We start from the raw sequence: 15,680 nt of genomic DNA, 5'->3' as shown, positions 1-15,680 counted from the left end.
AACCACACGGGGGGACCTAGTAAATGACCTGCAGAGAGCTGGGACCAAAGTAACAAAGCCTACCATCAGTAACACACTACGCTGCCAGGGACTCAAATCCTGCAGTGCCAGACGTGTCCCCCTGCTTAAGCCAGTACATGTCCAGGCCCGTCTGAAGTTTGCTAGAGTGCATTTGGATGATCCAGAAGAGGATTGGGAGAATGTCATATGGTCAGATGAAACCAAAATATAACTTTTTGGTAAAAACTCAACTCGTCGTGTTTGGAGGACAAAGAATGATGAGTTGCATCCAAAGAACACCATACCTACTGTGAAGCATGGGGGTGGAAACATCATGCTTTGGGGCTGTTTTTCTGCAAAGGGACCAGGACGACTGATCCGTGTAAAGGAAAGAATGAATGGGGCCATGTATCGTGATATTTTGAGTGAAAACCTCCTTCCATCAGCAAGGGCGTTGAAGATGAAACATGGCTGGGTCTTTCAGCATGACAATGATCCCAAACACACCGCCCGGGCAACGAAGGAGTGGCTTCGTAAGAAGCATTTCAAGGTCCTGGAGTGGCCTAGCCAGTCTCCAGATCTCAACCCCATAGAAAATATTTGGAGGGAGTTGAAAGTCCGTGTTGCCCAGCGACAGCCCCAAAACATCACTGCTCTAGAGGAGATCTGCATGGAGGAATGGGCCAAAAAACCAGCAACAGTGTGTGAAAACCTTGTGAAGACTTACAGAAAACGTTTGACCTGTGTCATTGCCAACAAAGGGTATATAACAAAGTATTGAGAAACTTTTGTTATTGACCAAATACTTATTTTCCACCATAATTTGCAAATAAATTCATTAAAAATACTACAATGTGATTTTCTAGATTTTTTTTTCTAATTTTGTCTGTCATAGTTGACGTGTACCTATGATGAAAATTACAGGCCTCTCTCATCTTTTTAAGTGGGAGAACTTGCACAATTGGTGGCTGACTAAATACTTTTTTTCCCCACTGTATATTACTTCATAAAAAGTGTTGCTCCTTCTACAGTAGTCCCATTTTTCATCCATATGTTCGTTCCATGAAAAACCATGTTGCACATGAAATAGAATCAACACAGATGGTATGAGATGTAGCAGATGTAGTCAAACTGCTGTACTACTACTAGAAGCCCCTGACTTAACCATCAATCACTTGTACAGGAGCCAGCCTACTTGACCTACCAACAGCGCAGGTGGGGTCATCAGAAGAGAAAACGCACGGTGGGTTATCCAGAGGTGGGCGTCCTTTGGGCCAATGAATCCTCTCCGTTGAGGACCAGATGATCTCTTTGTTAGTTCCATTGTAATGGGCCACAAGCTGCAAAACATCAAGAAAACATTTATGCAATGTTTACAAACTCGATGGCAGAAATTCCCACGGCCAGATTATACATTCAGAGGACTGAAAATGGAGCATGTTACGTAATCAAAATGAGCCGTTTTTCTCCCACTTCAAATAAAGAGCACACAGCACAGTATTATTATATTGAGTGCCTGTTTAAATTCACAGTAGCATTAAAGCTGCATATTAAAATAGCTGCTACTCTCGTTCAATGCCTTTTAAACATATAAGCCTATCAGTGAAGAAAGCAAATGTTTGGCATGCTTTTTTGGGGCATGCCCATAATAAATAACTATGTGACTAAAATGTTCAACATTAACATATACTAATATGTATAGCAAGACAGGGTATTGTTGACTTAACAGAACTGGCACTTTTCAGACAAATTAGCCGTTTGGAAAAGGTTGTCTGAGAAACAGTGGCCTTTCAGCTCTAGCAATGGGAGGTTTATTGTTTGATGCGATGGCATGTCTCAGCCCAGTCAATAGCTTCCCTTGTCACAGAAGGGCATTGTGAAATATGACTTCCATGTCTCTAACCAGCCGCTGGAGAATGTCAATTTAGCCTGCCTCCCTAGTGGAGGGCCAGACAGGCATGTTGGGTTGGGTCCTCCCTGCTAGCCAGTCCGTGAAGGGGAAGGGCAGCCCCACTCAGAGGGACGTAAAAACACTGCAGGTTGTAACAGTTTGTTGAGGAGCAGGAGGACCACTCAACTCAACCAGTTATCAATGGATTTACTAGTTGCTGGTTTCTATAGAACCGTGTCTTTCTAATCAGCTATTTATTCACATCGGGAAGTTTTGGTTAGGTTAGTGGACTCTGATCGATCAGTAACATTTTTGTCCTCCAGAGAGCAACTCTGGAACAGTTCAGAGAGTCATGGAAGTGTCTGTAGAGCACAAGACAAGATAAACCAATATCTCCATCTGAATTTGAGGGACTTTTAGGTTTTTACACATCGTATCATTAAAATAGTACTGTACTCCAGAATCTCCCAAACAGTAATAGCCCTTAGCCTTTGCATGATGTTGAACATTTGCTTTTAATTACATTGATGGCATATTGGCAATTCACAAGCAAAGCATTGGGTTTTCAGCTCCACATAATTCACTATGCGGAGAGGAATTTCTAGGGAAATTCTTGTTACGGTAATTACAGCAACTGTAACATCTGGAACGGATTAGACTGGTCCCCAGAAAGAACTGCTCTCACTCATTACTATTATTTATTGTCACTGAGTTTACTACTGAAATATAAAATATAAAAATCATAAAGTGCAAATATTGATCTTTTGACAACATATCCTTTTGTTTAGAAATTTAAATGTATATGGAAATGTTGGCTAGAGCCATAAACAATAACTATAAACAAGATGCTTTAAAATAATCTGCATCCCTCATCACCTCTGTGGGATATTGTAAAAGCAGGAATTTGAAAATGAACACTGTTATTTAAAGTTCACATAGGAAAACACATATTGATAATGCCAAATGTTTACTTGGAGAACTCATAATGATTATCTTGTTATTCACACTCAAAATGAACCTAAAAGGACCTTTGTCATAGTGAACATATGGCCACTCATCAAAGCATATTTGCATGACATCATTACATGCAGCTCAAATCTCATGGTGCCAAAGTGATCAGTCTATCTGAGCCAATCACTGTTCAGAGCCATGAGATGCAGTGCAGACCACAATTGAAACAGTATAAAATAATTATGCACTGTCTACCACTATGTTAAATTAGCAACAAATGTATCGTGTAATGTTTATAAACTATTGGTCCTTTTTGGAATAGTTATAAGAAAAAATGTAATGCCTGTAAAGTTAACTTGCCAGCAAAACAAAGCCTGAAAACAAAATAGCAAGTTGTGTCTTTCTGTGAGTGGCTTCTAAAATAGCTTTAGATGTCTTGCTTAAATTGATCTACCTGCAGAAGTATCACTTACCCCATACTCTCCAGATTCCTGGTTTGTCATTGCCCAGAGGTTGAAATCAGTGTTTCTGGCATTGTTTTTGTCTGTGGTCACAAGTCCTGTAACCCCTTAAAACACAGAAAACCTTCACATTTAGACATTTCATATCAGTCATAATGCAACAATGGGTTTAACAAATGCAACTCTTTCTTTCCCAATTGACACCAAATAGATGAATGCAAAGTCAACTAAAAACAGCACCATGATCAACTCATAATATTCACCCCAGAATCGCAGGTTTTGCATCCTCTGTGTGATGTTGATTCCATCGTTCTGGGAGCCCCCCTCAGCGAGCGTCTCCTCCAAAGCCTTAGCATACATCACAAAGCCATCATAGAAGCAGCCAGCGATGAAATCCATCTGAAAGGAATGGAATGGAGGTCTATACATAAGCCAGCAAGAGAGTAGTCTTCATGATCTTCAGTAACACATGCAGCTTTTGTGTGTCCGACAGCACCCTGAACAGCTTCTACCCCCAAGCCATAAGACTACTAAATAGTTAACCAAATAGCTACCTGGCCTATCTGCATTGACCCTTTTTGCATTTGACTCATCACATATGTTGATGCTACTGCTTATTATCTATCCTGTTGCCTAGTCACTTTACCCCTACCTATATGTACATATCTACCTCAATTACCTCGTACCCCTGCACATCGACTCAGTACTGGTACCCCATGTATATAATAAAGTTATTGTTACTCATTGTGTATTTATTTCTCGTGTTATTATTTTTCTATTATTTCTCATTTTCTCTCTATGCATTGTTGGGAAGGGCCCGTAAGTAAGCATTTAATCTGTTGTTTACGAAGCATGTGACAAATAACATTTGATTGATTTACTGATTTCGTTGACTATTTGCCTGGAATTCTACCTTGACATACTATAGGCATGGGTCTATGGCTGTCTCTATTTACTTGAAGTCGGAAGTTTACATACACCTTAGCCAAATACATTTAAACTCAGTTCTTCACAATTCCTGACATTTAATCGTAGTAAACATTCCCTGTTTTAGGTCAGTTAGGATCACCACTTTATTTTAAGAATGTGAAATGTCAGAATAATGGTAGAGAGAATGATTTATTTCAGCATTCAATTATTTCATCACATTCCCAGTGGTTCAGAAGTTTACATACACTCAATTAGTATTTGGTAGCATTGCCTTTAAATTGTTTAACTTGGGTCAAACGTTTCGGGTAGCCTTCCACAAGCTTCCCACAATAAATTGGGTGAATTTTGACCCATTCCTCCTGACAGAGCTGGTGTAACTGAGTCAGGTTTGTAGGCCTCCTCCTTGTTTTTTCGCTTTGTCATTATGGGGTATTGTGTGTAGATTGGTGAGGAAATGTTTTAAAAAAAATCTATTTTAGAATAAGGCTGTAATGTAACAAAATGTGGAAAAAGTAAAGGGGTCTGAATACTTTCCGAAGGCACTGTAAATTATCTATTTTATGACAGTGCCTAAAATGCTTTAATGTAATACCGATGCTACTCTGATCTCTCTCGGCTCCTTTGAAATATATATATTTTTTAAACACAGTGTAAAAGCCTTTCAACAAATAACCTTTGTGGCTCTGATGCTGAGATGTGGCATGATTTCAAAGAACTTACCAAAGAGGGTTCAATGTTCACATCAAAGTCCTTCTGAGCTCTAATGTGGAGCTCATCTTGAAACTGTTTGTACTCTGGATTATCAGGTTCCCTGTATGTTATTATAAACACAGACTGGGAGAAAGAGAGACAACAATGAAAAAGTTGAGCATTACTGCGGAATTACACAGGGGCGTCATTTCAACCTCAGTCAATTTGCATCGTTCTGGTGGCTGGCGACGGAAAATAACTACCACAATATAGCCGGATTTACTCAAATATAGTTTCCTGTCAACAAAGGCATATGTATCATCTCTAGGAACTATATTTACCAGACGTAAAGTGAAATGTGTCCCTCGCTATCAAATAAACATCTGAATCCAACTTTTGTCCGAACAGCGCAATACTCCTGTTGAGTTAGACAGCAGGCTAACATTAGACCACACACTTCACGCGAGACCTCCTACCACTGTCTACATCGCAGGAATATGGTACTTTCTTGACAAAAGTTGGATTCATACGTTTATTTGATAGCGAGGGACACATTTCACTTTACGTCTGGTAAGTAGAGTTCCTAGAAATTATACATATATCTTTGTTGACAGGAAAGTGTTTTTTGGTGTAGTCGGCTACATTGTGGTCGGGTTATTTTCCATCGCAACCCACCAAAACGATTCACAACTCTGGTAGTCCAACTAATACACAGACTCTCGATGTTGTGTCCCAATTTAAGCTATACATTCTACAAACACGTCACACAATAATTAGCTGCTACGCACTAGCTCAGCACCTGGATTAAAACTCTAGTTTCATGTCAAGTCAAACAGCAGTTACCTCGCCAAAGCCATCTACTACAGCCATCGTTACCTCCGCACTGTTTTAAAAACAGTTGCGCTGTTCCCTGCAGCTGCGCTCTCCATAAAGCCAGCCATACAAACAGCCTTCCCTCCCGCTCCATGCATCTGCATGGTCCTAAAATCATAAACTAATACCTCTAAACTGCATTTGCCTTTTAATTGGGATTGGAATGATTTTAGTAGCCTATTTTAAATTGTTGGTGTTGAACTGCCATACCCAATTGACGCGCCTGGAATTACACCCAGAGCATCATAAACATGTACCAACTACCGTATGACAGATTCATAATGGTATGCAGAGTGTTTTCCTACTGGGTGGAAATGTCAGTGATAAACATAACATTTGAAGTGTATTGTAAACAGCAGAAGTAGGATTAATGATGAACAGATGTCTCCTCTTTTATAATCTAAACGGTCTAATTAAAAGTCCATTATGAGTAAACAGCAACAACATTATTTATAGTGAAGAATACACAATCTGCTGTATCCAAATGCACTTAACCTTATGGACATTTCTTGAAGAGAAGGCAAAAACTTAGAAGAGCAGCTGTGGTAACTCTGTATATTGTTTATGTTATCCCTAATTGCTATTACACCACAGTTGTGACTTGGATGCACATTGTTTGTTTGATTGTTTGATTATGTCTGCCAAAGACTCAATATACACTGCCATTCAAAAGTTTAGGGTCACTTAGAAATGTCCTTGTTTTCCATGAAAACATACATGAAATTAGTTTGAATAGGACATATAGCAAAATACATAGGAAATGTAGTCATTGACAAGGTTAGAAATAATGAAATAATAATTGTGTCCTTCAAACTTTGCTTTCTTCAAATAATCCTCAATTTGCAGCAATAACAGCCTTGTAGACCTTTGGCATTCTAGTTGTCAATTTGTTGAGGTAATCTGAAGAGATTTCACCCCATGCTTCCTGAAGCACCTTCCACAAGTTGGATTGGCTTGATGGGCACTTCTTACGGTCAAGCTGCTCCCACAACAGTTCAATAGGGTTGAGATCCGGTGACTGTGCTGGCCACTCCATTATAGACAGAATACCAGCTGACTGCTTCTTCCCTAAATAGTTATTTCATAGTTTGGAGCTGTGCTTTGGGTCATTGTCCTATTGTAGGAGGAAATTGGCTCCAATCAAGCGCCGTCCACAAGGTATGGCATGGCGTTGCAAAATGGAGTGAAAGCCTTCCTTCTTCAAGATCCCTTTTACCGTGTACAAATCTCCCACTTTACCACCACCATGCATCTCACAAATGTTCTTCTTTTTGATCTGAACACCTCAAACTTCGATTTGTCTGTCCATAACACTTTTTTCCTCTGTCCAGTGTCTGTGTTATTTTGCCCATCTTAATCTTTTATTTTTATTGGCCAGTCTGAGATATGGCTTTTTCTTTGCAACTCTGCCTAGAAGGTCAGCATCCCGGAGTCGCCTCTTCACTGTTGACGTTGAGACTGGTGTTTTGCGGGTACTATTTAATGAAGCTGCCAGTTGAGGACCTGTGAGGCGTCTGTTTCTCAAACTATACACTCTAATGTATTTGTCCTCTTGCTCAGTTGTGCACCGGGGCCTCCCACTCCTCTTTCTATTCTGGTTAGAGCCAGTTTGCGCTGTTCTGTGAAGGGAGTAGTACACAGCGTTGTACGAGATCTTCAGTTTCTTGGCAATTTCTCGCATGGACTAGCCTTAATTTCTCAGATTAAGAATAGACTGACGAGTTTCAGAAGAAAGTTATTTGATTCTGGCCATTTTGAGCCTGTAATCAAACCCACAATTGCTGATGCTCCAGATACTCAACTAGTCTCAAGAAGGCCAGTTTTATTGCTTCTTTAATCAGCACAACAGTTTTCAGCTGTGCTAACATAATTGCAAAAGTGTTTTCTAATGTTCAATTAGCCTTTTAAAATGATAAACTTGGATTAGCAAACACAACGTACCATTGGAACACAGGACTGATGGTTGCTGATAATGGGCCTCTGTACACCTATGTAGATATTCCATTCAAAATCAGCTGTTTCCAGCTACAATAGCCATTTACAACATTAACAATATCAACACTGTATTTCTGATCAATTTGATGTTATTTTAATGGACAAAAAAAATGATTTTCTTTCGAAAACAAGGACATTCCTAAGTGACCCCAAACTTTTAAACGGTAGTGTATGTAAAGCAGTTATTTAACTGCTGCTCTTTAATTATTTGTAACTTTTATTTCTTTCTTTTTTTAGGTTATTCTTTCTTAAAACTGCATTGTTCGTTAAGGGCTTGTAAGTAAGCATTTCACTGTAAGGTCTACACCTGTTGTATTCGGCGCATGTGACAAATAAAAATTGATTTGATTTAATATGGTCATTACTTGAGTTTTGACTTGCAGTGTGCCTTGATATACTGATATAAGCTTCATCCTGCTGAATGGCTCGACACAGTAATGTTCTATGTGCAGCATATTGCCATAATACATGTTACTGCTTGATGTCAAATTAAAATGTATAATCAGCAAAAGACGGCCAAAATCTTGTTTCTCAACAAAGGTTAGAAAAATAGTGAACAAAAATATAAACACAACATGCAACAATTACAAACATTTTACTGAGTTACAGTTCATATGAGGAAATCAGTCAATTGAAATAAATTCATTAGGGCCTAATCGATGGATTTCACATGACTGGGAATACAGATATGCGTCTGTTGGTCAAAGATACCTTATAAAAAATAGGCCTCAGGATCTCGTCACGGTATTTCTGTGCATTTAAATTGCCATCAATAAAATGCAATTGTGTTCGTTGTCCGTAGCTTATGCCTGCCCATAGCATAACCCCACCACCACCATGGGGCACTCTGTTCACAACGTTGACATCAGCAAACCACTCGCCCACACAATGCCATACACGTGGTCTGCGGTTGTGAGGCCGGTTGGACGTACTGCCAAATTCTCTAAAACAACGGTGGAGGCGGCTTATGGTATAGAAATGAACATTCAATTCCCTGGCAACAGCTCTGGTGGACATTCCTGCATTCAGCATGATAACTGCACGCTCCCTCAATACTTGAGACATCTGTGGCATTGTGTTGTGTGACAAAACTGCACATTTTAGAGTGGCCTTTTATTGTCCCCAGCACAAGGTGCACCTGTGTAATGATCATGCTGTTTAATCAGCTTCTTGATATGCCACACCTGTCAGGTGGATGGATTATCTTGGCAAAGGATACATGCTCACTAACTGGGATCTAAACAAATTTGTGCACAACATTTGTGAGAAATAAGCTTTTTGTGCGTATGGAACATTTCTGGAATCTTTTATTTCAGCTCATAAAACATGGGACCAACATTTTACATGTTGCATTTTTGTTCAGTGTATTTCACGAGCAGAGGAATCAATTTGAACTATGTATTAGTAAGTCTCTACAAAGTTCTTTATGAATAGCTTATCTAAAATCCAATCAAAGTGTATTGGTCACGTGCACAGGATACAGGGTGTAAACGGTACAGTGAAATGCTTACTTGCAAGCTCTCAACAGTGCAATACACATTTATAAAAAAATAAGTACATAATAAGTAATAAAAAGTAGTAAGAAGAAAAATAGTAATGTTTGGTAATATAATATGAATATACAGTATAGGCTATGAAATGTGCCAGTGAGTAGTGACATGGTTGAGCAGCTTTGATAAATAATAATAAATAGTAGCAACAATGTTGCCCGTGTGTGTGTGTGCCTTCAGAAAGTACACTGATGAAGACAGCTTGTCTGTGGAAACGTTGGTTATTAGGTTATTAAATGATTGCGTCTGAGCTCCTCGAGTGTGTGGCTCTTCTTTTCTTTTTCATGCTTTCAGAAAGTATTCACACCCCTTGAATTTTGCCACATGTTGTTGTGTTATAAAGTGGGATTAAAATGGATTTAGTTGTCATTTTTGGTCAACAATCTACACAAAATACTCAAAGTGGAAGAAAAATTCTAACATTTATAAAACATTTATGAAAAATAAAACACTAATATCTTGATTAGTTTAGTATTCACCCCTCTGAGTCAATACATGTTAGAAACACATTTGGCAGCAATTACAGCTGTGAGTCTTTATGGGTAAGTCTCTAAGAGATTTGCACACCTGGATTGTACAATATTTACCCATTATTATTTTTAACATTTTTCAAGCTCTGTCAAGTTGGTTGTTGATCATTACTAGAAAGCCATTTTCAAGTCTTGCCATAGATTTTCAAGCCGATTTAAGTCAAAACTGTAACTAGGCAACTCAGGAACATTCAATGTCGTCTTGGTAAGTAACTCCAATGTATATTTGGCCTTGCATTTTAGGTTATTGTCCTGCTGAAAGGTAAATGTCTCCCATTGGCTGTTGGAAAGAAGACTGGACCAGGTTTTCTTCTAGGATTATGCCTATGCTTAGCTGTATTCCGTTTATTTCTATCCCAAAAAAATTCCTAGTCTTTGCCGATGACAAGCATACCCATAACATGATGCAGCCAGCACCATGCTTGAAAATATGATTAGTGATGTGTTTTGTTGGATTTGCCCCAAACATAATGCTTTGTATTCAGGACAAAAAGTTAATTTCCTTGCCACATTTTTTGCAGTATTACTTAAGTGCCTTGTTGCAAACAGGATGCATGTATTGGAATATTTTTCTTCTGTACAGGCTTCCGTCTTTTCACTCTGTCATTTAGGTTAGTATTGTGGAGTAACTACAATGTTGTTCCATCCTCATTTTTCTCATAATAAAACCATTAAACTCTTTCACTGTTAAAATCACCATTGGCCTCATGGTGAAACCCCTGAGCGGTTTCCTTCCTCTCCGGCAACTTAGTTAGGAAGAACGGCTGTATCTTTATAGTGACTGGGTGTATTGATACACCATCCAAAGCCTAATTAATAACTTCATCATACTCAAAGGAATATTCAGTGTCTGAAGAGGTGCCCTTCTTTGCGCGGCATTGAAAAACCTCCCTGGTCTTTGTAGTTGAATTTGTGCTTGAAATTCACTACTCGATTGAGGGACCTTCCAAATAATTGTATATGTGGGGTACAGAGATGGGGTAGTCATTAAAAAAATAATGTTAACCACTATTATTGAACACAGAATATGTCCATGCAACTTTTTATGTTATTTGTTTTTGCACATTTTTACTCCTGAACTTATTTAGGCTCAAAACATTTCAGCTTTTCATTTTTTATTAATTAAAAACATGTTCTACAAACAAAATTCCACTTTGACATAATGGGGTATTTGTGTGTAGATCAGTGACACAATTTTAAATTCAGGCTGTAACACAACAAAATGTGGAAAAAGTAAAGGGGTGTGAATACTTTCTGAAGGCACTGTAAGTGCCTTCATATTCAGTCTGATATCTCTATCCTAAACTTTTATATTGTAACACTTCAGAAAAAGACCTGAAATTGCCAGACAATAGCAGACACTTTTTACACCACTTACTAATTAAGATGACTCAGTAAAGTCAATAAGCCTAACTTGTCTTATCAATCCAAAGCCATTTGTAGCGCCTTTCATTTGGAGTTCAATGCCGGAATCCACATTTCCAATTCTAAGTAGGTGACTACAGTAACTGCAGCGCAGTCTGTGACATTTAACGACCAAATTGGAAGAGGAGCATCTGTACCCCCACTCACTTATTTCTCGACACATTAATATGCATAACTAAGTGGCTTTCAGCTGAAAATAAACGCTCTCCTTTATTAACTCCATCCAAGAATTAAAGTCTGAGCAGAGACGGGGAGGAGGCAGGGAGTAAATTATGACCTTTCTACAGATTATTGCCTGCCTGAGTCAGAACCATGATGAAGTTTGCTTAGGTATCACGTTGATCAGAGAAGCACGCTCCTCTTTAGACTTAACATAAACACTTTAACCATCTGCATGTTGCAATTTCCGTTTGCAATTTGTGGGACCGCTCATTGTTATTATAAGCAAAGGTCAGTTCTGACTTGAATGCAGTGAGTTAGCCTGGTTTAGGGGAGGTTTTGGGGTTGGAGGAAAAGGATGTGATGTAGCGTTGTAGGCCTACTGTAGAGGGCAGGGCTGGGTTAGCTCGTTAACTGTTAAGTTATGGATCAGTGAACCAAAATTGTTCCAAGCTGGTTGTCAATGGCTGGTGACAAACAAGTCTGGTAAACATCTCTACCTCTGAAGAACAAAAATATACATTGTACCTCATGCAATTTGTATTTGTTTACTGTTAATAAACATTTAAAATGTTTTAAGATAAAACTTTACAGTAATTCACGTAGGCTACATGTTGGTCAACCTCAGTCAACTTGGTGAACTTTGTGTTCCCTTTGATACAGGTTCAGTTGGAAAAGAGGGATGCGAAAGTATTCTGTTGATGGACAGGCCGGAGATAAACCCATGAAGGAGAGGTTTTGAATAGAATTTCCTCAGTGAGAGACATCCATTTCACATGCCAAATGGCAGTTTCAGACTCGTAATCCTGTCTGGTTCCAATTACCGAAGGGGGGAAAAAACGGACAGTTCACCAGTTGACAGAGTATTTGGACACAATTACTCAAAAAGGATTCTGCAATAAATTAAATTAATCAAACGTAATGAATGAAATAGAGGGAATATTTCTCTGTCATCATCCCTGTCTGTCTGCCTGCCTGCATGTCGGTCTGTCAGTGCAATGTACCTTGAACACCTTTATGGGATCAATCCAGAGGGTGTCATTGTTCAGCCAGGGTTTGCGCTCCGTTAGGCTTTCAGCAAACACGTCCAGATAGAAGATGGCGTAGTTCTCAGGGTCTGGGATCTCACTCTGGAAAAGCTTCATGATATTCAGAAACGTGTCCAGAGGCCCGCAGATATACACAACTATAGGGAAGACAAAAAAGCACAACACAAAGGTTACTTATAACTGTTTATGTGAATTATGGTTGTATTTCCTATAACTGCTTTAGCTATCAAACCTCGCCATTTTGTGAATTGCTCCTCCTATCATTGGTCGACTAGATGTATATATGAACCAAATGAGGTATGAAGGAAATCAATCCAAATCAGTAACTTGTGGGGAATGCTGTTATGAGGAATCCGGTGTAGGTACGCCTACTGAAGTTGCACAGTCATGTGTGTGCTATTTAGGGGGTGTGCATGTGTGTTTACAGTGTGTAAAGCTGTCCGTGCTGTAAGCCTGCCTACATAATACCCTCCCATTCTGTTTTCATGCAGTCTGCTCCATAGACAGCATGCCTGTAGGCATTATTTCCATTCGCTGCATATGTCAGAGTGACTGCTGCCAGCTCTAAGGCAGTCCTCCCAGTTAGCAGACATTTCCTCAAAGTCGGCACAGACCGCCTCTCAGACCCCAACTCTCATCTCTTCCAACATAGCTCACAAGGAGCCATGCCAAGTAGTCCTGCTGTCTCCTGGACATCGTCCAAAGCAAATGTACAAAAAGGCAGGGGAAAAGTCAACCTGTGTTGTAGAAATCATAAGGATCTGCCTGGGCTTAATTTATTACAAAGCACATCAAATTGTTTGGTACATTTTGTTTCACTTAGCGGCAGACTCAAAGATAGCAAACAACCCACCTCACCTGAATTTTCCATTTCTAGGACAAGGCTGCATTAGCTCCCATGACTCACACAACATCTACATGCAGAGAGAAACTTAATGCTGCACTGACTATAAAATGCATCCCATAATATGTTCATAATCAAGCGCCTGAGTATCCTAGCCTATATAATGAATACATTCAATTTGTATTTTTTCCAGGTGTGACGCTTGAAAGAAGACCAATAAAACAGTCTCTGCAAAATTGCATGTTTAGAAACTACCGTCAACTTTACAGTGTTTTGTGTAATGTGTATCTTACTTTATTACAGTATAATACAAATATGACAGAGATCATTTTAGAGATAATTATCTTCTAGACCATTGTGTTACCATGGTCTAATCTGTTAGAAGGGCTTTAACAACTCTCATTTGTCGCATGTCTTCGTTCTCTTCCAGGAAGTTGTACACAACTTCCATAAACAAGTCGATCTATGATAGACAGAAACGAGCCAGTCACACAATACGGATGTGATGCATGCTGAGAGTTTTTTTATATACAGTACCAGTCAAAAGTTTGGACACACCTACTCATTCAAGGGTTTTTCTTTATTTTTACTATTTTCTACATTGTAGAATAATAGTGGACATCAAAACTATGAAATAACACATATGGAATCACTTAGTAACCAAAAAAGTATTAAACAAATGAAAATATATTTTTATTTCAGATTCTTCAAATAGCCACCCTTTGCCTTGATGACAGCTTTGCACACTCTTGGCATTCTCTCAACCAGCTTCACCTGAAATGCATTTCCAACAGTCTTGAAGGAGTTCCCACATATGCTGAGCACTTGTTGGCTGCTTTTCCTTCACTCTGCCATCCGACTCATCCCAAACATTTACATTTTACATTTAAGTCATTTAGCAGAAGCTCTTATCCAGAGCGACTTACAGTTAGTGCATACATTACTTTTTTTTTATTTCTTTTTTTTCATACCCCCCAAACCATCTCAATTGGGTGGAGGCCAGGTCATCTGATGCAGCACTCCATCACTCTCCTTCTTGGTAAAATAGCCCTTACACAGCCTGGAGGTGTGTTGGGTCATTGTCCTGTTGAAAAACAAATGATAGTCCCACTAAGCCCAAACCAGATGGGATGGCGTATCGCTGCAGAATGCTCTGGTAGACATGCTGGTTAAGTGTGCCTTGAATTCTAAATAAATCACAGACAATGTCACCAGCAAAGCATCTCCACACCATAACACCTCCTCCTCCATGCTTTACGGTGGGAACTACACATGCGGAGATCATCCGTTCACCCACACCATATCTCACAAAGACACGGTGGTTGGAACCAAAAATCTCCAATTTGGACTCCAGACCAAAGGACACATTTCCACCAGTCTAATGTCCATTGCTCGTGTTTCTTGGCCCAAGCAGGTCTCTTATTATTATTGGTGTCCTTTAGTAGTGGTTTCTTTGCAGCAATTTGACCATGAAGGCCTGATTCACACAGTACAATCTGAACAGTTGATGTTGAGATGTGTCTGTGACTTGAACTCTGTGAAGCATTTATTTGGGCTGCAATTTCTGAGGCTGGTAAATCTAATGAACTTATCCACTGCAGCAGAGGTAACTCTGGGTCTTCCATTCCTGTGGCGGTTCTCATGAGAGCCAGTTTCATCATAGCACTTTATGGTTTTGCGACTGCACTTGAAGAAACATTCAAAGTTCTTGACATTTTCCGTATTGACTGACCTTCATGTCTTAAAGTAATGATGGACTGTCGTTTCTCTTTGCTTATTTGAGCTGTTCTTGCCATAATATGGACTTGGTCTTTTACCAAATAGGGCTATCTTCTGTATACCCCAACCCCACACCTTGTCACAACACAACTGATTGGCTCAAACGCATTAAGAAGGAAAGAAATTCCACAAATTAACTTTTAAGAAGGCACACCTGTTAATCAAAATGCATTCCAGGTGACTACCTCATGAAGCTGGTTGAAAGAATGCCAAGAGTGTGCAAAGCTGTCATCGAGGCAAAGGGTGGCTATTTGAAGAATCTCAAATATAAAATATATTTTGATTTGTTTAACACTTTTCTGGATACTACATGATTCCATACGTGTTATTTCATAGTTTTGATGTCTTCACTATTATTCTACAATGTAAAAATAAAGAAAAACCCTTGAATGAGTAGGTGTGTCCAAACTTTTGACTGGTAGAGCACAGGTATTATTTGACAGGAAACTCACTTTGTGTGATTTCAGTGAGGGGCCTATATAGTACCTGTGCTCCATTATATGTTGGCAACCCTGTTAGCACTCATGTAGTCTGCAACAAACATTCACATATG

General features: G+C 39.3%; 1 protein-coding gene across 2 annotated transcripts in view; it reads right to left on the bottom strand.

Annotated features, from left to right (window-relative positions):
• The window catches only part of LOC121582527 (atrial natriuretic peptide receptor 2), a 52,235-nt gene that overhangs the window by 31,811 nt on the left and 4,744 nt on the right, over positions 1-15,680 (bottom strand). For both annotated transcript variants that reach the window (XM_045225124.1, XM_045225125.1), the window contains exons 2-6: positions 12,460-12,641; positions 4,954-5,067; positions 3,567-3,702; positions 3,316-3,410; positions 1,205-1,340 (exon numbers count right to left, since the gene is read on the bottom strand). In XM_045225124.1, the coding sequence (XP_045081059.1) occupies positions 1,205-1,340; positions 3,316-3,410; positions 3,567-3,702; positions 4,954-5,067; positions 12,460-12,641 (663 nt within the window). The remainder of the gene's footprint in view (positions 1-1,204; positions 1,341-3,315; positions 3,411-3,566; positions 3,703-4,953; positions 5,068-12,459; positions 12,642-15,680) is intronic.

The sequence above is a fragment of the Coregonus clupeaformis genome, chromosome 15 (genome assembly GCF_020615455.1).
Source record: "Coregonus clupeaformis isolate EN_2021a chromosome 15, ASM2061545v1, whole genome shotgun sequence".
NCBI lineage: Eukaryota > Metazoa > Chordata > Actinopteri > Salmoniformes > Salmonidae > Coregonus > Coregonus clupeaformis.
The sequence above is the reverse complement of the archived record's forward strand: the minus strand, read 5'-3'. Positions and strand labels throughout refer to the sequence as shown.